The 24,126-nt window shown below is 48.8% G+C and overlaps 1 protein-coding gene across 7 annotated transcripts in view; it reads right to left on the bottom strand.

The window, feature by feature from the left end:
• ABCA3 (ATP binding cassette subfamily A member 3) overlaps positions 1-24,126 on the bottom strand; it is a 49,480-nt gene that overhangs the window by 7,036 nt on the left and 18,318 nt on the right. For all 7 annotated transcript variants that reach the window (XM_068909236.1, XM_068909237.1, XM_068909231.1 and 4 more), the window contains 18 exons: positions 20,449-20,713; positions 19,284-19,411; positions 18,685-18,850; positions 16,694-16,953; positions 15,524-15,640; positions 14,657-14,777; positions 13,334-13,507; positions 11,045-11,226; positions 9,437-9,583; positions 7,983-8,112; positions 6,849-7,003; positions 6,165-6,320; positions 5,739-5,949; positions 5,135-5,285; positions 3,735-3,833; positions 2,626-2,818; positions 1,482-1,785; positions 856-1,129 (listed from right to left, as the gene is read on the bottom strand). In XM_068909236.1, the coding sequence (XP_068765337.1) occupies positions 856-1,129; positions 1,482-1,785; positions 2,626-2,818; positions 3,735-3,833; positions 5,135-5,285; positions 5,739-5,949; positions 6,165-6,320; positions 6,849-7,003; positions 7,983-8,112; positions 9,437-9,583; positions 11,045-11,226; positions 13,334-13,507; positions 14,657-14,777; positions 15,524-15,640; positions 16,694-16,953; positions 18,685-18,850; positions 19,284-19,411; positions 20,449-20,713 (3,233 nt within the window). The remainder of the gene's footprint in view (positions 1-855; positions 1,130-1,481; positions 1,786-2,625; positions 2,819-3,734; positions 3,834-5,134; positions 5,286-5,738; positions 5,950-6,164; positions 6,321-6,848; positions 7,004-7,982; positions 8,113-9,436; positions 9,584-11,044; positions 11,227-13,333; positions 13,508-14,656; positions 14,778-15,523; positions 15,641-16,693; positions 16,954-18,684; positions 18,851-19,283; positions 19,412-20,448; positions 20,714-24,126) is intronic.

Below are 24,126 nucleotides of genomic sequence, written 5' to 3'. Positions count from 1 at the left end.
GTTAAAACAGGGAGAGCCCAACAGACCAACGCTGAGACTATACGGGCACAACACACCTATGCCATCTTTCAGGAACAGGTGTTGATGCCAGCTTCATCCGAGTTCCCTCCAACTTGAGGCACCAACCCTCTGGGCAGCTACAGACAGCACCCTGCCATCCTTTCTAGTCATGATTCTGTGCCAGAGGCTGAACACTGAGCAGTGCTGGGCACTGGCAGGTCCCAACAGCTTCAGCAGGAGTTGCAGGCATCCTGTGTTCTCCTGGGACTTCTTCCTCACAACACTGACCATGGGGTATCAAGTCATCATCATACAACGCCATACCACTGCCTTCTCGTGAAGGCTATACTCATCCCTCAAATCAGCATGCACAAGAAATGCCCCACAACAAAAGCACATCTCAGCAAGTCTCCCAAGTACAGCCCTCCTAGCACACCATCAACCTTTAACCCTGCCTTTGCAAGGTCACACACATGACCTCTCTTGTACAGGTGAGATTCAGAGATCCTGGATGCAGGATTTCCTGAAACGTACAGCTATGCAGCTCCCTCTGATCCCAGGTGGAGAAATGGGCACTGATCACCCACAGAGAGAAAAACCCCTAACCACAGGCTGTATCTAAAGGGAAACATTCAACCACAGATACCTGCGTTGGGTTAAGTGACTGCCAAGCTTGGGTAGGTCAGTCAGCTACACAGCTTTGCTCTCCTGACCTCCTAAGTGCAATCCTAGCTACAATTAGGTCTGAGAAACTCCAGGCTGGCTTCTCCACTGATGTTAGTGCAACCGAGCCAGTTAATGCCAATGGAAATTGTGAGCCCTAGCAGAAAAGAAACACTGTGCAATCAGACATACTCCATGAGCTGGTCCTTGGCCTTCTCGGTGATGTTGCGAGGCTGAGGGTAGTTGGTGACCGTGATGGATGCGTTGGGGCCTGCCAGTACCCTGAAGATAGCGTTGTCAGCCAGCATGAGGGCAGTGGCAGGGGAGTGGTATGCCTGGTTGTTGAACAGTGCGGTGACCACTGTGTGGTTTCCAGCTCCCTTAAAAGAGGCAGCAGCGATGTAGTGTTCATTGAAGGCTCCCCCCTCCTCAGATGCTCTTGAGATGAGGTACTCCTCCAGGCCACCTGTCAAACACCACCCTGCTGTTACAAGCAGACTCTAGCAAATAAAAAGCTGACACCCAGGGGCCAACTGCAGAAGGATCCCGAGCAGCCTCAGCTCTGGGTAGCCCACTCTAGCCCTAACACTGGACACAAACATAGGGTTATAAAGAACACAGCTCTTCTTGGGGCAAAAAGGGGCTGGAGCCAATTGCAGGACACTCCTGTACAGGAAAGCATAGAACAGGTTATGTCGGATATGCTGCAACTGGGATCTAACCCTCCCTGCAAGCATTCTCACATTACTGCTCCTGGCAGGAAAAGCCCATGGCTCTTGTACACACCCCCAGGCACTGTCTGCTCTGCAAACCCTCACCTAGCACCTCCAGCGGCGACTGGTGCTGGGCATCCAGCAGCTCCGCATACTGCTCTGCTAACCTCCGCGACAGATCTGAGGTCGCTGAGACAGAGAAAGGCACCATTGTCTGGCCGTAGGGCTCCAGCATCAGCCTCAGCAGGGAGGAGTCCCTGGGTCCTGGGAAGGTCTTGGCGACGATGAGGGCAAAGGCAGTGAAAATCAGAGGCACAAGGAACTGTGCTGCCACCATCTTCCAGTTGCGCCAGCTGTACATGGCTCGCTTCATGAACATGGCATAGAACTGCTGGCAGCAAAGGTAGAACTGGGAAAGGAGAAGTCAGAGGTCAGGCTCGAGTCCTGCTAGCTGCAGACAACCCAACCAGCCCCATGCCCACACAGCTTTTGGAGGGAACGAGCCCAAAGGCCTGGCCCCTCCATCCTCCCTGCATTTAGCCCACAAGCTCACATGACATCCTGCTTTCCGGCAAAGCCTCTAAAGGGATTAACAGGGTAGCACTTGACTTCAGAGCAAGAGGTAAGCAGTTCAAAACCCGTGGCTTTCCAAATGGACAATGTTACTTTGGGATCTAAAAGCAGCTTCAGACATGACCTTTACCTAAGTCCCCCTTCTCAGCATTTGAGGACCACAAATAGGATTATTGCAACAAGGCTCCCTGTTACAGCAACTGAGCTGTGAGGAGCTCCCAGCCAAGCCCATGTAAGGACTTCTTTGCTTTTTAAACCCATGAATGACTTTCTTCCCTTCTTTGAGGCATGTCCTTGCAAAGCACAGGGAAATTTATCACAGGCTTGTCAGCCCACTGGCCATGCAGGGCTGTCACAGATGTGAAATGCAAGCTCAGCAAGAGAAGGAAGATTTTGAAAAACATTTTAGACCACTTGTACATCTTCAGAAAAAGACACCTCTTTAGAACTCAAGAACAACACGTAAGAGGATGGCAGTGACCAATACCAGCAACCAATCCCAACCGACTCTAAAAATAATTTGCGCTTAAGATGTAGATTCCATTTCTCCCTCAATAACCTACAAATAATATATAGTGAGACTTGCACAGGGGAGGCTCCATCTTAAACCTCCCCTGCTGCAGAGATCCCTTTCAGATGTGCTCTTCTCTGTTCCCTGATACCCCTCAGCACTCACCCCTGTGTTGAGTTTGATACTGGAGCAGTCCTCTGTAATGAGCGCCCCACTGTCATCTGTCATATCTGTCATTCCACTTAGGCTGCTGGAGTCATCCATGGCCCAGTCATTGGAGCGTCTCTCATGCTGGTACTGAAGAGCAGGGAGCTGGATAGCCTGAATATCCATGCTGGAATCCACCAGCTTCCCAACCCTGCCACCAGAAGGGAAAGTAGATGATGGAACGCGAACCTGGACAGGATCGAGCTGTTCTGAGCTAGAGAAGCCAAACCCCAGAAACAAAATCCACACATGCCTCAGAGAGTCCTAGAGCAACCTGTCTGTGTCAGACTGACTCTTCCAACCTTCCTTCTCTCCCACAGCCAGTTTTTTCTTCCTAGTCTGGTCATTTAGAGACAAAAATCAGTGCTTTGGAAAGGCTTGCGGGAAAAAGGTGCTGCCTGTATAACGCTTCTTCTAGAGCTGCAGCTCTTTCCCTCTCCCCCAATCATTAAAGCTCACGGGCTTTTTTTTTTTTTTTTTTTTAGCAGGAAAAGGATAAAAAGTGGTCTTGTGCAATTTCACACTGACATTTGGATTGGGCCTTTCTAACCCACAGAGAGTCCCTGCTTGGGATGTGTTAGACATCACTGCTGCTGAAGTACCCAGGGCCTGCATCAACATTGTTAATTCATGTTAGAAGGTGAAAGCACACATGAATGACAGGGAAAAAGGCCAGAAGGCACCTGTGCTTGTAGGGCTGCAAGGGGTATCTGTGACTCAGACACCAAGACAAGGCTCAGTGGTTTCTTTAGCAGAGTCTAAAGAGCTCCTGGTGTCAAGCAAAGGGTCAGGACCCACCTCTGCCCTCAGGATGTTCTGATCTCAGGCCTGTTACCCTTTGGAAAGCTTTTGCAGGAGATGACTAAGGCAGTTGGGTCTATTTGTCACGTTACTGTGCTGCAGGGAGGCCTAGGTCCCACTCCACAGTCAGCCCTAAAGGGATCCTGACCACAGCTCCCAGGAGAGCTGAACACACTGCAGGGCTCAGGGATTCAGATCGAGATGCTTTCCTGCCACTACTCAGCCCTTCCAGGGGGAGCCTCCCTCCCTGCCCTCTGGCTTCTTACCTCAGAAAGACTTCCTCCATGGTGGTGACAGATGCACCATAGCTGGCAATGCCTAGCTCGTCCTGCTTCTGCTCCAGCTCAGTGAAGAGAGCCTCAAACCTGCAAGGACAAGAGAGGTGCCAGATGCTGCCACTTATCCCTTCTTCCGGCATCAAAGGCCAACTCCACTGGGCAGAGCTCTTGCCTATTTTGGGTTGCCAGAAAGACGGCGTCCCCTGGATTTAACGGATGGCAGACAAAGCTCCAGAACAGAGTGCCCTGAATCCCCAGGCCTCGGGTTTCAGCACAGCCAGGGACGGGTAGAGGACGAGAGCGCACACTCGGAGGTTAAGACACTCTAGGAGACAATCCTGCAGCTGGCATGAATCCTGCAAACAGCTCCAGGGCTGCCTGCAGTACTCAGCACAACACTTTCCCCACTAAGCAGCTTTTAAGCTCTGTCTTCTGCTATTCTTTCTTGCCACAGGTAGCCTCAGCTATTCATACTGAACCACTGTCCAGAAACCTGATGCTCTCAGCTACCCTGCGCCCTGTGTGAAGGCTTTGGCCCAGGGCTCAGTTGCACCAAAGAGCCTCCAAACATCTCTGCCACTGTCTTGTAAATTAGGGGCACACCTAGATGTCAGTGGAACACCTCTGCTACCAGACTCTATCTAGCCCCTCTTCAACAGACTGCTACCTCCTGCAGCCCTAGCTAGGATGTATATCTGTATGGAGGAGAGCGGGAACACAGCTGTGCAGGCCAGCGAATAGGAAGGTAACACTGCAGCTCTATGCCCCTACCTCTCTGGAGCTGTGAAAGCCCTGACCTCTGCTTTGGTGACAACAGAGACCTTCCCTCCAAGGACTCCTTCCTCTGATGCTCGCAGTCCCTTCAAGGAAATGTGTTTTCCAATTGGCAGCTAAATGCTAAGAGGCTGAGTAAACATGACAGACTTTCAAGGGGTTGTCACTTGGCTGTCACCATGTACTCTGACCACTGGATAACACCTCCAAGTCAGTCCTTCCTTGTCTACGGAGGAAATGAAAGTCTTTGATTTTGGAGCCAAACTAACTTGCCTTGTTTGCTTATATGGTCTGCCCTCCACACCATAACAGTTAGCAGCTATCAACAATCAGTGGTCCCACTTAGCTGCTACAAAGGCACGTGGTAAGCGTGCAGGCATTAGAGCAACATGCCAGCAGACAGAGAGGAAGACTCTGGTGTAAGGAGGAACTGAACCTAGGTCTCCAAGGCGAGCACTTTAACCACTGGATCACACTTCCTCCTGCGCCTTCCCAGAAAACACAGAGAGCAGCTCTCGTTTCCAGCAAGCCTGTGACTATCACAGCTTGGGTCCCCACTGCGTGCAGATAACGGGAACCACTCAGTGAGGGGAAGCAGGACACGATGTTGTTACCTGTGCGTGCTCTCTTTGGGCAGGATGAAGGACAGCTCTGCCCCAGCATTGCTCTCCATGGTGGCGTTGGGCACGTACTGACAGATGAGGCGGGAGATCTCCCCCAGGCTACAATACGGCTCTTTCACCATCACCATGTGATATCCTGCCCCTGGGCAGACCCACAAGAGAAGGGAGAAAAGTGTAAATACCAGCCTAACCTGGGCCAGACCTGAACCTTCAGTGCTGGGGCAGACAGCAGAAGACAGAGGCTGGTAAAAGGCATCACAGGGCCTTGCTGGCTTTGCCTGAGCTGTAGATATGATGCAAAAGCTAGTGGGAAGGGCTGAAGGCAAGCCAAGAAACAAGGCCTTTTGGCATCAGTCATCTCTGAGAGGTTAGCTACATGGTTGTGAAGAGAGAGTGTGGGTATGGATCTCAGAGAAGGCAGATAGCATCAAGTAGAGGAAGTAGTGCACAGACAGACAAGGAGTAGTGGGTCTCCTTCCCTGTCTTATATCCCCCCCTCTCCCATACTACTCCACGATCAGAAGAGGACAGGCACTCCCATCAGATGGTCTGGGGCCTTCCTCCTTGCTCTGACACAGCCTATCTGCTCCCTTACCATATTTACGCTTGAGGAAGAGAGATGAGCCACAGCACTGCAGCTCGCCCTTGGCCATGATAGCTATGCGGTCCCCCAGCAGGTCGGCCTCGTCCATGAAGTGGGTGGTGAGCAGGATGGTACGGTTGCTCCTCTGCTGCTGGAGGAGGTCCCATGTGGCCCTGCGGGAGGCTGGGTCCATCCCCGACGTTGGCTCATCCAGCATCACCACCTGTACATAGCAGATGGGCACTGGTTGAGAAGGGGCTGGGAGACGCACAGCAGAAGCATCTGAGGGGCCCAGAAGCAGCCTTGAGCTCCCAACATGCATGTAATGATCCTATCTGGGGGAGCAGCTACCCAAGCAGCCACGAGGAGAAAGGCCTTGGCACTTTGCTATGTTGTTCCTGAGGAAAAAAGTTCAAATCGAGCCCTGCCACCACTTGCCTTGGAGTCCCCAATGAGGGCAATGCCAATAGAGAGCTTGCGCTTCATGCCACCAGAGAGTGCCTTGGTTAGACAGTGGCGCTTGTCCTCCAGGTTCAGGATCCTCAGTATGTGGTCAATCTCCTCAGGGCACTTGGAAGGTGGGTAGCCTTTCAGCTGCCAGACAAGAAGGAAGAGTCAAGTCCACCTGCAGGGGTAACGAAGTCTCCAGCAAACATCCTACTCACCTCCTCTGCGACCGGATTCTAGAAAATCCCCCACATTCCCTCCCTCCACACCTTTATGCAATTAGTCAGGAAGGCAAAGAAAAATACAGAAACTAACTGCTGCCCAACTGAGACTTCCTTACACAGAGCCCTTTGCCACACATTTGACACCAGGAGGCTCTGCTGCACAGAGCCCTCGTGGGAGTAATGCTACTCCAGATCCCTCCACTCCTCTGCCCAGCTGAACAAGGAACTCATTAAGGATGACAGAGGAAGGGACAGAAAGGGCTGTTCTGTCTAAGCTGGACTCTCACAGCTTTTTCCCAGCCTCCTTCATCGCCAGCCCAGCCCCAAGCAACCACATAGCTAACTGCAAAGCAACAACAGATGCTGTTTTAACTCAGGTTAAAGGCACAGGTGAGACATAGCAACAAGACCTGAAATGAAACCTGAGGCTGCACTCAAACTTTGTGCTCACCCCCGAGTAGAAGTAGAGATGCTCTTCCACTGTCATGTTGTCAAAGAGCACGTCATGTTGGGGACACAGGCCTAGGCTCCGTCGGATCAGAACCATGTCCTGCGAGATGTCATAGCCGTTGATGTATGCTTGCCCACTTGTTGGAGAGTATAGACCTGAGAGGAGCAACACACAACAGCCTTCCTCAGGGGTGAGAATAACCCTGCACAGCTACCGCAAAGAGCTGCAGGAAAAGCCAGGACCCTGTCACAGCTAACCATCCCTCCACACATGCAGGTTTCTGCCAAAAGGCCCGAGAAAGCCAGTCTCCTGCCATTGAATTCAGGACATGTGGGCTTCTTCCTCCTGCCTGCAGCGTAGACTGAATGGCTTTTAGAGATGCGAGGTGCACCTGGAACTGCTGCTGCCAGGCTGGGCAGGCAAGGAGTGAGCTGAGCAGACCTACCCTAGCTCTCAACATGGCAGGGATTCATCTGATGCTAGCCCAGAGCTACACTGCCATCCAGGGATGATCTTGTGAGTACCCTGGGCTAGCAGAAGCAGCACAGAATGACAGGAAACAGGGCAGGAAGGACCACTGAAAGCCATCTAAGTCCATTTACCATGCTCAAACAGGGCTGCCTTGAGCTAAACAGCTCAGGAACGCACAAAGACCAGTTCTTGGCCCATGCCCGCCCTCCCTTGTCACGATAAAGCACACAGCAACTCATTCTAGAGCTAATCTTTTCCTCTTTTCAGAGTTCTTTGACATACTTAAAGACTGCATCCTGCTTCAGGCCTCTGGACTGAGCAGTCTGCTCTCCCTCACAGATGACACCCCCTGGTTGATCCAACACTCATAAAGCATTAAGCATGGACCCTCACCTCCCTGCTCTCTCCCCAAGCAGCAACATCCTCCTCAATACCAAGGCACCCTTGGTTAACAGCTCAGTGAACTGATGGCGCTCTGGGGAAGAGCAAAAACCCCTCCCCAACCTCAGAGAACAGGTATAGCTTCACTTGCTTTAAAGCAGAGGGATTAGCTCTCTTCTGTCAGGAGAGCTGTCTGTCCTGTCATGCTGCAAGGGCATAGCATGCTTCCAGGTGATTCCCTTCCTGCCACATGCCAGCCCCAAGACAGGACGTAGCTCCTACCTGTGAGCATAGACAGAGTAGTGGTCTTCCCAGCACCGTTGTGTCCCAAAAGGACTGTGATCTGCCCTTCGTACATGTTCACTGTTAAGTCCTTTACTGCCTCTTTCATCTTGTTTCCCACTCTGAAGACCTGTCAAGATCATGTTAACAAGTTGATATCCCCTTCAAGGCAAGGGCTTTCAGATCTGCCCCTTCTCCAGTAGAGGCCTGTTCAATTCCACTACACAATCAAATCTTTTGATGCTCTTATGGGGCTGGCATGAGATATCAGCATCCAATAGGTTAAAGGTAGATGTCACTGCACCTACAAGAACTTATCAATTCAGCCAAATACTGAAACGCAGCTAGTTACGGGGAAGAGCCTCACCTACATTGGAACAACCAAGCAACACACCTTAGGGTGAAGATGGCAGTTTAATGATAAGGAAGCTGCCTGTAGGCAGGAGTTAAAAAAAAAAAAAAAAAAACAACATCCAAGATGCAATGTCTGTATTGCCCGCATTGCTCTGTGGGCAAGCACAGGACTAGCTGGTCTGCTGCCCACAGCATTAAACAGTCCTGCCTCATCCTATGAGCCTACACACCATAAGGCTACCTGTCACACCAAAATGAGGCCTTTTCCAACAGCCAGAGACATCCCTCTCTCTGGTCCCTCGCATGCCACATGTTCCACTCTGTGGAACAACATGGGTCCGTTTCTTGTCCTTCCTAGTGCTTCCAGCCTCCTGGGTAGCCCAGTAGCAAAAGACCAGAAATAAAAGCACATACCTTTGTACAAAGGCCTGAACCCTGTATTTACCATGTGTGGGACACACTGCACACACTGTTCAGGGTGCTGAACACCAGGAGATGCGTGCCTGTCAGCTCTTTGCATCAGCTGCCCTCCAGGGCAGAGAGAATCGAGGAGCAGGGTGATCCTAGTTCTTATGAAGGGAGGGAGCAGTGTGTGCCCACAGCAGGCAAAGTCAATTTAGGAAAAGGAGTGATAAAAAAGTCAGAACTGGGACCTTAGCATGGGTAACTAAGGCAGTACTGTAGCAAGGGAGGGCTAATATCAACTGGATCACAAGCCTGGTTAAACACAGCACTAGGCACATTGCCTACAAGTCTGCTGTGGGTGGGTGGAAGCATGAGGCTGCTTTGCCTGAAATCCCATGCTCTGGCGCTATAAGGTGGGGCATTTTGGTCTCAAACACACCAGGAGCCCTGCCTCTCTCCTCCTATACCCATTGCTTTCCAGAGTAGGGCATCACAGTTTCTTGCAAGTCCAGCGTGCTGTGAGATCGCTCAACAACTTGTAGTATAAAAAGACCTAAGTTCTGTTCCCCTTCGTCATCATACCTGGTTACTGCTTGCAAGCTCACTCTAATGTTAGGATAATGCTGCGAAAGGGGAGAGAAGAGCACAGGAAAAGCCTTGGCACTACTATTAATGCCACACTGGGGAGTCAGTACCTTGGAAAGATGCTTTATTTTGATTCCTGACACAAGGTCGGCAGGCTCCTCCTCAATGTACTGGCTCTTCATGGCCTTCTCAGGGTCCTCCTCTTCCTCCTTCTCTTTTCCCACGACAGTCCTAGGGCGCCCACACCAGTAGGAGGGCTGAGAGTGCAGAGAGCAAGAGAGTGAATGAGCGGAGAGAGCACATACAGGGAGAGAGAGAGGGAAAGAGTGTGCGGGCAGACAGAGAAACTCAGGTACAGGGCATGCAGACTGCCCCTTTTTCCCTGGCCTCTTGCCACCCTCCTCCACCCCCCTTGCACGCAGACACCTCCCAGGGCTCTGCAAGACCATTTCTCTTTGGTTATCAGCTGCTAACCAATGTACCTTCAGTAGGTAGTTAAGCCGGAGGATGAAACTGCTTCTCCATTTGTCCTGCTGCCTACTTCCTTTAGCTGTTTCTCTCTTACAGTATGATTGCCCACGATTATAGAGGCAGTTTTCCCAGTGTTCAGCTCCACAGAAAAGGTTAACATTACAATGAGAAGCGAAACTCCTCAGACAGAACCACCCTGCCCAGAAGAGCCTGAGGAACTGTAGACAATCAGCTCCCAAAGTACCTTGGTACACTCTAAGTGCAAAAAGGCCGGAGGTCCAGCAGCTGCAATTACACCCTTTTTTTAACCTTTCTAGTCATGAGAATAGGTGTTGGAGATTTTAAATCCCTCTGGAAACAATTCAACAACTCCCGCATTCAGGGCACCTGAGTGCCAGAGCACTGACATTCCAGCTCACTCTGTCCACCACAAGCCAGGACTAGGGTACATTGCATCAGATTGCTACTGCCTTTCCCAGAAATCAGCAGCTTACCATAGCTTTTGGCAGAGAGCTGTATTTCTGCTGTGCAGAGAGCTCTGTACTGGTTTATCTACAATGCAGAGTCAGATGCTGCAGTGAAATCATACTGGGACGAAGAATTAAGAAGGGAGGAGGAAGACTCTCCAAATCAAATAAAAAAGGATACGTTCACATGATCAAAGGTTATTGTGTCACTGTGGCTTAATGAATTATCAGCAATCAGCTGAGTAACACTGGCTGAAGATGACACATTTTGCTTGGCTATCGCAACATGCTAGCAGAGTAATGCCAGCTCAGCTGATGGGTGAAAATGTGCTTGCTTTAGAACTGTAACCCATACCCTGTCACTAGCATGTGATGGTTCACAGCAGAGGGAGCAGGGCATAGACCACCCAAGTCCACCTGGATCTCAGTGCTCAAGAGAGTTTTAAATGACTGGATCTGGTTTCTCTTACTTGTAGCTTCTCTCTGTTGCCTTCATTTTGGGCATGGAGATATCGTTAACAACATCATGTAAGCCATGAAGCGTCAGGATAATGATTTAAAGCCAGGAAGATCCACCAGACATACGTCTTATTCAGTAGAAAATATGGCAGCACCAGCCTTTACTGAGTGTACTGCAGGACCCTCAGTTTTAAAGGCCAAATGATGCTACAGTGTTAATTTAGTCTCACCTGCTGCATAGCACAAAAGCAGAGAATGTCATTGAGCAAGTTCTGCACAACCCTGCTGGAAGAGATGCATAAGTAGGGCAGCAGTGCTCACCGTAAAGAGGAAGTACCAAGGCTGCGGCACACCGTACTCCCCTGGAAAGACAGCCTCCACATACCAGGCCACCAAGCCATAGAGAGCTGAGTCCAGGAGCAGCATCCCCAGTACTTGTGCTAAGGTAAAGTTGTCGTCCACGCTGACTGGCTTCGTGAGGTCTCTCCACTGAATGCCAGTCCCTGAAATGCACAGAGGACAGTGTTTACATCTGTCGACAGCACTCACCCCTAGAAGGATAAAGCATAGTAGCATGTGTTCCCCAAGACTGTCAAATAACATCTCCCTGTCCTAATTCATTGCTTGGTAATGAGAAGCTAATGTGCTAGTATGTAACACATGCATGGCTTCATACTACATGTCCCCCTGCCTGTTGACATGTTTTAATGCAAAGAAATGCGGTCATTTCTCAGGTACTGGTAGGTGGATTCTCCAGGCTGTGTACTAACTGTGCACAAATATAGGAGCATCTTGAGTCTCACCCAGGGAGCACAGAGCAAGGACACCTAGTTAGATCTGCCAGATCACATTCAGCATGGCTTTACATATACAACATGCGCAACATGCTTTACACGCACAGCACCGACACTGCCCCTCCACATTTGCAATGGTGCTGGGCCCAGGCTAATGAGCCTTCCCTGCATGCCCTGACCCGGCAATGGAGACACTGCATGTTCCCACTGCAATCCAGCAAGCCTGGAGCTGAATCAAAACTAACAATGTCTGCTGAACACAAGCTGATTCTACGCAAACCCAGATATCTCTGCATTGCACTGCACAGAGCATTGCATTACCTGAATTACTACAACCCCTTCCATCTTCCATGGAAGAAAAAGAGCTGTTTGGCCCAAACACTCAGAGAGCTGAGTAACATAATTTGCAAAGACCCAAAAGCGTTTGGGCGAAACACCCAAATCACTGCAGGACCTTCCTTGCTCCATCCTGGCTGTGCTGAGGGCAGAACCTCGTACAGCTGATCAGCTCTGGTGTCACTGTCACACCTCTGGGACTGCAGGACCTGATGGGCAGGGGCTTCACTCTTCCTGCTCTCTGAAGAGCTCAGTGGAACTGATGCAAATATAACTGGCCATTTGGGATGATGTTTAACTCTTTGCCAACCCTACCTAAACTAAACCTACCTTCCTAAACCAAGCCATATCAGCAAGGGAAACTCCAGAGCCAGTGACAAACATTTAAGTGGTAGCATGGATTTGCCCAAAGAGTTTCAACCACCTTGCAGACATCAAAGAATCAAACCCAGCAAACCTTTTTGGACCTCCCAACCACAAAATCACTTGTGTCAGCACCCAAGCAGCTCAGCAGGCCTCTGTGTTGCTCCTCCTCTCTGTTAAGTCTATTAGCTATCCCACATATCCCACATGCCATTCTATATTTAAATGATTACAGGGTCTCCATCAATGCTGCCTCAATGCACCTCATGCAGGACTGACTTAATCCCTATAGCCACCTTCTGAAACAAAGACGTTATCATGTTTCTTTGCACAGATGCTGTGTCCCAGAAAACAGCCTACAGTTTTAGAGGACATCTATGAAATAACAACATGTAAGTTTTGAGCGCAAAAAACACATGGAGGCTCTGGAAGAGACTGCAACATGGCAAACCTAGAACAAGACCAGTTTTACAGATGGAGAGAAAAGATGCAACAGGAACTGTACTGAAATCTCTAGGCTCCCAGCCCCATCCTTTGCACAAAGCATCATGCTTCTTCCCAAGGCAATTAGAAAGAATGTGAAAGAAGAAACAATCTTTTTTTCTAATGAGATCTGTCACTACAGCCTCCTGTTCAGGTCCATCACTGTGCAAATATGTGGTCTCTACTGGAACTAACAGCAAATTCTTATTAACATGGAAATTAAAAAAAAAAGGAAAGGCGAGGATACAATTAATTCCCATCCCTTAGAACAGATTAAACTTTGCAATCGAAGTGACTGACTGAAGCTTCTTGTACAGTCCAGATTGCACTTCGCAGCAGCCAGACACAAGGGTTTGGAAAGGCAAAGCTGATAAGACCTGCAGGAACACTCAACAGTTAGCCCTCCTGCTCTTGCTATGAGCAGGAAAGTGACTCTGACTTCTTTATGCCCTTCAGACTGCACATAAGCCAGTTCCAACCCACCACAGAGAAAAGGAGGTCAACAGGCAGGCTGAGCCAAAAAGATGGGACAAAGACACTCAGCCTTCAGCAAACTGTGCACACCACCAGGCTGACTTCCCTCCCTCTGCTGACTGGCAGCAACGGGTATGAGAAACAAGAGGCACTCACTCACCTTTTCCTTCAAACATGCCAATGAGCTGTGCCCCCATTGCCATGGCCACATTGGAGATGAGGCACGATGCCAGCTTCTGGTTGTGGGACATCAGGTCATAGCGGGGTGAGATGAAGAAGTAAGGGATGTAGGAGAAAAAGTACAGGAAGCCACCAGCAGCAGCTGCAACGTTTGCTGCAAGGACAGAGGAAAAATAGGAAGGGAAACATCAATAACATGGTGCTGCTGCTGAATATTTCTTGTCAGCTTTCCATCCATGAAGATTCAGGTCTTCTGTACAAACGGTAACAGGGGAGTGGAGGCTATGACTTGCCCATGTCACACAGCAAGGCAGGAGCAGGGCTGGATACTGACCCCACACGGGACAGCTGTTAAAGCAGCCAGCCCACCTCAAAGCAGAGAGCACTCCTGCACAGCACTTTGGGGCCCAAAACACCCAGATGAGGCCCTGAAGATTAGCTTATCGGATTTGGGAAGTGATAGTATATACATCCCCTTCACAGGCGCTACATATAAAATGCAGCCAAAGAGGGAAGTAAGGACTCCCCTCTGGGCATCAAGACAAGTTGTCCCACACAAGGCCCTAAGCAACCTCATCTAACTTTGGAGTTAGCCCCGCTTTGAGCAAGATGGACCAGAGCAACATGCCTCCAGAGATCTCTTCCAACCAAAATCATGCAAGAAGCAATAATTTTACACCATGCTGTTCTCTCCACGCATGACCTATTGGCAAGGGAAACAACGCTCTTAGGCCCATTGCCACAAGGCCCAGAACAAACTGTGCATTGTGTGGGTTCCTCTCATGCCTTTGGCAGGATTTGTAAATCCCACAGGGAGAGGGAAACAGTTTCTAAGTGTTTTCCTCTGTCCGTGAGTTTTCTGTTACCAGCTGGAACATCATCAGCATTTCACCAGACAGACTCTCTAACTCAAAAGCCCAGGTTGTTTACAAGTAGAGATTTACAAGCAGTAGGTCAGACAGCTCCTACCCCAGGGGTGCTTGCAAAACGCAGGCTTCTGGACTGCCAGAGGGAAAGATGAATGGAGATTTCAAGAGCTTTTAGTTTATATGATAAAAAAACCTTTGCACAGTCACACATGTCTCTAGTCACACATTTCTCCTGGGGAATAGGAAAGAGAACAGGTGAGGTTGAGCACAGACCACTGAAAAGGCTGATAACTGCTCAAATCCCCCTTTCCCCAAAGCAGTTTTCTCTGAGATTGCATAAGGTCACTGAGGGAGGCTTAGTTACGAGCTGCACAGCGCACACACGAGGTAACAGAAGATCAGCCAGAGGAGGCAAATAGGGAAGACAGACTCACCTCTGGAGAAGAAGGTGCTCACCATGAAGTTGAAGGAGATAGAGGAGATGGAGAATACGGCGAGGAAAGTGAACACCAGTGTGGGGTCGCTGTTGGTAAGCACTGCTCCCTGCTCGCTCACCTACCAAGAAAATCCTGTTACACCTGCAGCTGGTGAAGCTGGTCACAGCTGCAGGCACACAAAGGCAGCCAAGGCCCGATACTCTCCATAGGTTAAAAATAAACTGAGATGAACCGAGAACACCCAGGCCCTCCTAGACCAGTCCAAATGGAGGAAGTGTGGGCTGTCCTCATGTAACACAGGATCTAAGAGGCAGAGGACACCTTGCTCTCCACCCATGACAGCTGCCTCCTGTTTCTCATGGTGCAGGTACAGAGAAGCAGGAGAGCCTGAGTCCCTCCAAGGATTCACAGGCTCTCAGGAATAGGAGTTCCTGCTAGGCTCAGGAACGCCTGGACCTTCCCTGCACCTGCTTAGCTCTTACCCTCCAATCTCATCCTGTGGAACTCATGGCTGCTGGGTGACATAGGAAGTGTGAAAGGATGTTAAAGCACCTAGCCCACTTGCTGGGGGTGGGGGTCAACGCTCTGAAGCTAAGAGTGGCAGGGGGCCTGGCCTGAACGAATAAACCAAGCCCCCGGGTGCACTCATCCTTCACAGAGCTTAAGCTCTGCCCACCCAGTTAGGCAGGGAATTGGCTTGCATAAAGGCTCTCTGTATTAGGCACATGGAGGAAAGAGGAGTCCTGAATTACCAGGATAGTCCTCCTTTTCCCCAGCCAATAACAAAGAAGTCTTGTGAACCTCATGCCCAGCCAGCACAGCAGTACTGATCTGTGCAATGAGGGCCTGAGGAAAGATACTCACCTTGACACAGAAGAGCACTGTAACAAAAAACACGGACACCAGGAGGAAGAGGAAGAACATGAGGAACCAGGCGCTCCAGTGCAGCCAGTTGCTGAGGCCCATCATGTGCATGTACTCCTGTGGGAAGGCCAAGCTGTTACTCAGAGCTACATCCGTGCTTCATGAGCAAGGGGGCCCAGAGCACCTCATGCAGAAGTGAGCAGGACCAGGGAGAACTCTGTTAGAGGCATCCATTGTGAGAGTGGAGATGGCGGCTGTGGCCCTTCAGTGTTGGTGAGGGAGGAGGCAGCCCCAGGCACCAGGCAGGAGGTGAAGTGGCCCTGTACAGCCTTCATCCTCATACAGTGCCCCCTCCCTGAACAGGGGCCACCACAAGAGCAGGAAGCCATGCTAGGAGGGATGAGGAGAACAAGGTTTCCCTGAAGTGCTGAGCTGGATCCAAAACCACAGCATTTCAGGCTGGTGGGGCTGCTGCAGTCATTTAGCAGCAGGGCAGACTAGAGGGTAGCTCAGTCTAACACCCCAGAAGAAACTGAGCCATGCACCCTCAGGCTTGATCTTGCAACCATCACTTTAGTTGAGCTCCTAACCATCCACACATGACAATTTAGAAACACAGGTTTCTAAATTTAAAAAGCAGCAATCCTGCTTCCCACACACTGAATTCCTGAATCCAAAAGAGTTGTCCTCTCAAGAACTTCTCAAAATACTCTCCCGTCCAAAAGAAACACCATTCTTCACGTCCAACAGCACTGCTCAGCACATAAGGCTGCACAGTAAGGAAGAACAAAGCAGGGTTCCAGCAACAGGATTAACGACATTCTTCCCTGGAGTTTGCTAATCCTCTGTCATCCCTTCTCCCCACCTCCTGCTTTCTGGCCCCAAACCTAATGGGGATTTTTTTCCTACCCAGCTGTTGTAAAGGAAAGACCTGTTAGAAAACACTGCATAGTGAGGGGAGCAAAGCAAGGAAGGCGAGCGCTACGCACAGAGCTGTCTGCAGTGACAGCAGTAGGGGTTACAAACCATTAGGTGCTTATTATTTTGGAGCTGTTCCTTCAAAAAGGAGGTCCCAATGGCACAAAGCAAGGGTAAGCTCTTCCTGGGGCATCAGAGACCACAAAAGGGGCAGCATGGGAAATACTAGTCCAGACGACCCACTCATGTTACCTTCAGCTTCTTCTCCTTCTCATGTACGACAGCACGGACGATGTTGAGTGAGGTGTAGGTGAAACTGAGCATGAGCAGAAGGGGTAGCTGGTTCTGGATGGCAAGAAGGAAGAGGTCATTGATGTACGACGGGTAAGGGAAGCGCTGTACCACCACTGTGATATTCTCCAGCAGGCTGGCATTGGTGGTGTTAGTGTGATATTTCATGATGGCTCTATCAACAGCATGCTGCACTGCCAGGAAGCCTTCCCGGATATAACCTGCATGGCAAAAACAACACAAGCAAATAGAAAAGTGTCCATGCTCTATAAAGACAAATTCACAGGGAGAAAAGAACAGCAAAGGCATTCTTAGGAAGAGAAGTAGCCTCTAAGGGAAGGGTTGTTTGAGAAGAACAGAAAAGAAGAAAAAAGCCCTTAAGAAAAGGAAAACAAATATCACCATCAAAATACTCGCTATCATTTCAGCAGACAGAGGGGTTGGGAACGATTTAAATCAGAGCAATTTAAATCTCTTATTATCATAATTTAAAAACAGCTGGCAAGAAACTTCAATTTAAACGGCAACTCTCTTTCTGCATGGTTTTTATTTTTGTAAGGAAAGGGATTCTCAGTTATCTTTAACCACAAAATGTCACTGAACAGAGTTGTTGTATGAAATTCAGCCTTTTTTACACTAAACTTCACATACTAAACTACACATACTTCGGTATATGATACTGAAGTAGGTTTCTGTGGGGAAGAATATACCCCATTTTTCACACATTTGGCTTAAATTTTTGTACATTAGAAAACAGTAATATTTTTTAAACTTCTATCTTTACAGGTGATTTCTGCCATAGTACCTGAATGGAAACTAGAATTCCACGTAGAAAGCTCCAAATCAACATTTTGAAAGCTACTTGCCTAAAACATCCTAGACACACATGGAAAAGGTGGAAAAAAAAAGGAGTTCACTGATAATGATTTATATTAACTAATTGACTAAACAAACATTGTAGTAAGGAAATTGACTAGAGTATGTCTGTTCAAACTAGTAGACACAGTGCCCTCATGCTGCTTTACCCAGACCCTCGGAAGAAAATCAGTTTGCCCGCTTTCTCAGTCTCCCAATCTTTTGCTTGACGTAGCTATTGAATCAAACGGAAGAAGCAACTAAATTGAGGGAAATATCCTTTTTGCAGCCACAGAGGAAGCTCCAGATATCAAGGGCTGCGCTAATCCTAAACCCGTTCCAGCTCCAGGAATTTCATTGCTCTTTCCCATTCAGTGGTTTGGCCTTCTTTAAAAACTTTTGCTGAAACCACAGAATTGCTCTATTTAGTTTTGACGTATTTCAGTAGCATTATAAGACCTAAATAGTCTGGACTTGAAAGAAATTTCCCATTAAAAATATATTTAAAATGAGAAAATAATATATATTTAAATTTAACATTCAAATAAATAAAATCTATGCTTATCCAAGCCCTTCCAGACAAACAGATACTCTTCCTTATTTTGTAGGGCCTTTAGGAAGATGACTGTCATCCCACACCTCCAGCTTGCTCTAGAGTTACACTGGCTAAAGCAGCGGGAAGCAAGGCCTGCAGCATCCACGCACTAGCCATGGCACACAAGGCACTGTCACCAAGGACACAGGGAGGACTTGTTTATCTGTCAGTAAGAGACTGACAGAGATGACGTCAACCCTTTGCCTCACCAATCCCCTGCATTTTTAAAGCCCATATCTTGCCCTTCCTGGCCTTGTGAGCTGCCTTGACAGCTGACAGCAATCGGTGGAGGGGAACACTGAGGAAAGCCTCATTTCTGCAGCTGGCTGCTGTCAGACTAGGCCAGGTGCTGGCCAGCAATTCCCAAGAGATTCTGGTTCATGGACTATTTATTTACACACAGAGTCTCAGTGAATACTTTATAGTGTGTCACAGTACAGAAAATTAAGTTTGTCTTATTGGCTGGCAAATGACATATGGCAGAATAAAAGCAAACCCTCACCCGGTGTTCCACCATCTGCAAACTTGGCCTCCCTGGGGCCAGGCAACTGGAAAAGAGGGAAGAGGTAGCTGGTGTGCCAGTCACGGTCAAGGTTGGGGTTCAAGCCCGTCTGCTCACTCCGGGGAGCATTCCTCGGGCTGTACTTGAAGCGCAGTTCATAATCAACCTGCAAGAAGCACAGAAGGGAGGTTTGTGTCACAGGTTAATCAGAAAGAGAGGCAACTCCTTGCATCACAAAGGGCCAGAAGAGGCTGCCACCCTCACATCCTTCTTCATATGGACTCGTCTCTCCAAGCACTAGCACTAAGCCACTGTTAACAGCTTGGGAGTAAACTCCTCTCCCTCCAGTCAGGCTTTGCAAAGTGCTAATGGAAGAGCTGCATTTCACATGCCCTCCAAGGCATGTCTGGGCACCTCTGCAGGCATCTGACTGCATTGAGAAGGCTTCTAGGAGCCAGGATATTTGGCATCAGCAGCCCCCCCCCCGCCAGCAGCTGCCCATCAAGGTTAAAACGGTCATTCTCCCTCTGCAGGATGCTGGAATCCAGCCCCACCTCTTCACACTGAGCTGTAGTCACACAGCCAGCAGCTCTGCTTACCTGGAGGGGCAAGGGGGCCTTGCTCCGACTGAAGTAGTGTTTGAACACAACAGCAGCCAGCACGTTGCCTGAGCGGTTGTCCAACTTCACGTATTCCTCAAATTCCCTCTCTGAGGAAAAGCCTTGAGCTGCAGATGAAGGAAAGGCAGACAGTGAGCAGCCTGTAGGAGTTGCAGTCCGCAGAGCATGGCATTCACAGAGCAGGCTGAAACCCAGAAAGCCATCACTGACTACGTCATATTGTTTCAGGACAGTTTTTCTGGGCAGGAGCGATGCACTCCAACATCATCAGTCTCAGACACAGGGAATTTATATGGGATGTAGCCATATCCAGCCTGGGACATACAGATTTTCTCTCCTCCTTGAGAGCAGATATCTTTTCACAGAAAAATTCTAGTATTTTCTTTAGCTTGGAACAAGAAGTGGAAGTATTAAAATTTTCTGTGCAACAATATTATCAAAATACTTTGTTTCGGGGAAGTGACAGCCACTTTATTCAATTAGTTTAAGGCCAATATGTTTCAATTTCTAGATAGAAATTGCAACGAAAAATGTAACAAAAATCAAAACTAAGTCAGGCAGCTCTAGTGAAACAAAAGCTAAATGGCTGCCTGGAAGTTCTGAGAAAGTGATGCATTCTGGGAAAAGAGCATCAAGATTTATCTTAATAAAAATTAGTCTGAGAATTTCTGGCTACCCTGACAATTCCTGGGGTGGAAGACAGAATGATTAGACATAAATTTGTCAAATATACAGAAGAGAAGAGGATGCTCATTTTTTCAAACCTCATTTTGCTTTATATACTGGATGTTACCCATAAGAACAGGTGACACGCTGCTGAATAGAAGTCTATGTTTCAACAGAACTCTTAATTTTAGCTGACAACTCAGCTGATAAAAGCAAAGCTGCTGCCACCAACACTGCCACCCAGTGCTTCAATTAGATTCTGGTCTCTGGACTCTAGTAGTGCTTAATCTAGGGAGAATATCATGTCCTTTAGAGGTTTCATCCAAGGAACTTAGAACATCCTACCTGCAGGTTCCAGTTCAGGAATGCACTTACATCACCAAAGTTGGAAGTGCAGCGTTCACTTAGGGCTATAACAAACACATGCCTGACTTCAGAAACGTACAGGTCCAAGTCACAACTCCCAGCCCCTGCTAACCTTTAATGCTGATCGGTAAAGCTTTCTCTACTGCCTCAGCAATGCTCTTCACAGCACTGCTGTTCGAGGGAACGTATGCCAGCTCCCAAGGGTTGCTCGGATGTCGGTGATAGAAGAACACTGGCAGGTCATCCACTGACTGGGTAGGGTAGATAGTGGCGTTGGGGTGGCTGATTGAATGCACCCGGTGACGAAGTGCAATCAGGATGGCAGCAAACAGCAGCGGCAGGCAGATTTCTATGACTGTTACCAAAATCTGCCGTTTCTGTAGCAAGGTAGGGAAAGAAAAAAAAAAAAAAAGATGCAAGTAGGGTTAGACCTGCTGAAAGTATATCAAACACAACAAAGTTCACGGCACATGTATTCCATGCAGCAGAAGTACCAGAGGGCTCTTGCATTTCACAGTACTCAGGACTGCAAAGATTTCATAAGCTGGCTTTTTCTGTAGGAGGCCACAAACGAATGGTGCACAAATGCAAGACTAGGCAAGGTTTGTCTGTTAAATTTAGAAGGTTCCTGCATCTTTCAGGACTTTCCAGTCAATGCGGTTTCTGTCTCCTTCCCTAAACTCGTTCAGTTTTAATGTGTTGCTTTTAGATACTTTCCAGTTATGCTGCCGCAGAATAAATGAGTTTAGCTGGTTATTTGCCTTTTCACTGTGCAGTGAAACTCTTCCAAAGAGTAGGCACTACTTGATGCCTGCCTAAATCACTCCTGTAAGCAACCACAGCAATACATCTCAGTATTCCTGCAAAGAGGGAAAGTGCTATATGTGGACCAGTCAGTATCAGGAAAATGAAGAGAATAGCTTTTAACAACGTAGTGCAACCTTAACCAATACTTAAAGGGCTAGGAGCTAAATGTATTGTAGCTAAATAAAAGGAAAGATGGAACAAACAAGCAAAGGGGAGTTAAATCAGAGCACAGCAAAGCTAATGCAGCCACTGAACCTTTCTGCCAGAAATCAGCGGCTGCACACAACTAGGACATCAGCTCTACATCTCAGCCAGGAGACAAGATCCCCACAGCATGGCAGCTCTTCCTCCCAAGGCAGGGAAGTGGGTCAGCAATAGCTTGAGGGAAAAAGGAACTCCTCTCACTGAACTCACCAGTACTATTTGCTGCAGCTTTTCCTCTGGCCCTCAGAGACCACCTTTCAGAAGCTGGACAACACCTGAGCGTCTGAAGAGGGAGGTGGAATAGCTGGCAGGTGACAGCAAGGTTTCAGGGAGAGCACCATGAACCAAGTGCATCCAGCAGTGAGGCAGCAAAGGAGTCCCATGCCACTCAGCTGCCTCTTGTATAGTTTGACACGCTCACCTGGCAGTAAACACTGAGCGGGATGCTCAACCTCAACCTAGGCAAGACAGGTGAAGTGACTCTGCCCACAAAGCTTTGAGCTACATGTGGCAGGTGTCCCCATACAGCATGGAAAACATATTCAAGAGCCAAGGTTCCACTTCTAAGACCTGTCTGCACTAAACACACTGGCTCACTCACATTTTTTAAATCCAAGTTCAAACAGCTGGACAATTAGGTTCAGTGAATGTACTTGAGCTGCAAAGTCAGAACGTTTCCCTCCAAGTTTCCCTCCAACCCCCAAGGGAAACAGATGTCTATAGTTTTCCCTCAAGGCTGCCTCTCAAGACACTTTATATTCTCCATTAACCACTAACACACACTACTAACCCAAGTTAATTCACACTTAAAACTCCACTTGCTCTGTCACAGAGAGCACTGCTAGAAGGTGGATGGATAGATACTAGAGAGCTGAACCTCCTCCTCTTTCCACAGAGTGGTTTAGGTCTCCAATGGCTAACTAACTGTCCTCTCTCTCATCAGCAAACAGCTGCTACCTAGATGCGGCAACAGAGGAGGCAGCAGAGAGTAGCTGCCAAGATTTCTGGCAGAGCTGGAAACCCTGTGTGTCAGTTGCAGCAAATGTCCCATGCAAAAAACCAGAAGCTTACTTCAGGGATGGCCGACCCTAAAACAAGAGCAGTTACCTAGCAAGGCACCCTCTGCAAAGGAAGTCCTTACGGAGGAAGGGGACAGAAGAACATGTGGATTCAGCCATGAAGCAGGACAAAAACTGCTGGACTGAAGGTACTAACAACACCAGGTGGGGAGGGTCAGGAATGCAGAGAGAACAGTAGTTCTCAGAGAAATGCAGCCCTGTGGTCCTGCAGTACAGTTGCCCTGACTTGTTTTACTACTGGTGCTGGAACACACTGCTAACCACTGGATTTATGCTCATAAAGTTATACAAAGTCATGCTCCTTTCCAGGAGAGGGGAGTGGCCAAGTGCTGGTCTGTTCCCATAAAAAAGCCAAACAGTACAGCTGGACTAGGGAACCCTAGGGTAAACAGAGGCAGGGCTTGCACGCATGGTTTTGCCTGCTGCTGGAGGACCCCCATGCAGGGAGCCAACACAGTGCCAGGGAAGAAGGCATCTTGTACCTGCTCAGCTCCCCTTCTACAAAGCGAAACCGTGCTTCGGGAGAGCATGAACAAGGGTGTGAAGCTAAATCCAGCTGCCTCACTTCCTCTAGTAAGCTGAGCTGCGTCTACTGGCTGTGCATGACCTTAGCCCAGCCCATATGCAAGATCAAACATATTAAACTAAACCTCGTTTACTGCAGTTTAAGCTAATGAGTTTTATCTGGCAGTTGGCATAGGCTATGAATACACCCACTGCCGAAAAAGGCAGCTCAGCTCCCTGGTGGGATTCACAGCACTGCTCATTTTGAGCATATGTCCAGAGGAGAAGCAGCAACACTAACCTTTATCTGAGAGCTCTTGCTAAACAAGGCTTTACAAGATCATGCTGTTGTACAGCCCTCCACTAGGCTAGAAAGAGAAGCAACAAAGGCACATTAGGCAAGAGGTGCACCAAGACATTTATTCTTTAACTTGCAGTCTCCGCAATTGTTTTTTTATGTGGATGGTCCAGCCCCTCCCTGACATCTCTCCACACTCAGTGTTGCTAAATTGCCTCCTACTTGGCATACTCTTTTTCAGCTTATCTGCTGAAAGCTGCAGTGCAACAGTCTAGATTGCAGCTGAGCACAGCACCTGGCTCTGCTGTTATAACACACTAGAAGACTCTGAGCATCTGCATAGGGGTCAACACACTACAGACAGAGCCTGCTGCTCTGCCTGGGCATGAGCCCCCATCCGTGTGCCTTTGACTGCTTCCCCTGCCTGCTTCCCTCCTAGCATGGACCACAGCTCTGGATCTACGAGCGCTCCAGACAGTGTCACAGCTGCTGTGATGGCTCCTTCTGGAGCTGCATACTCTTAACTGCAGGGCTCTCTGCTGCACAAACCCTTGAGTTATATACCTCATGGCCCTTCACAGAATAGAATACATTTTTATTTTTCAAGTGGAGGAAAAAGAAGTCAGGCTTCCTAAGGTCATACACAGTTTCTGAAGAAACGGGAACTGAGCCCAGAGCATGAGCCATCTTGATTTCCGAAGATCTGGAAAGAGGGAGACAGCTTGCACTGCAGCAACTGGCTCAAATTCCCTCTCCCTCAGTTTGCTCAGGATGTGTGCATGTGGCTCCTTCCCATTGCCTCGGCATTCACCACCTCTTGTCACAGTGGGCAGCCCATCTTTGGATTTCCCCTTGGAGGGGGAAAAGAGCTGCCTGTGGCCTCCCTTCTGATCACATC

This window comes from Struthio camelus, chromosome 15, assembly GCF_040807025.1.
Source record: "Struthio camelus isolate bStrCam1 chromosome 15, bStrCam1.hap1, whole genome shotgun sequence".
NCBI classification, from domain to species: Eukaryota; Metazoa; Chordata; class Aves; order Struthioniformes; family Struthionidae; genus Struthio; species Struthio camelus.
This window is presented reverse-complemented; position numbering and strand designations above follow the sequence as displayed.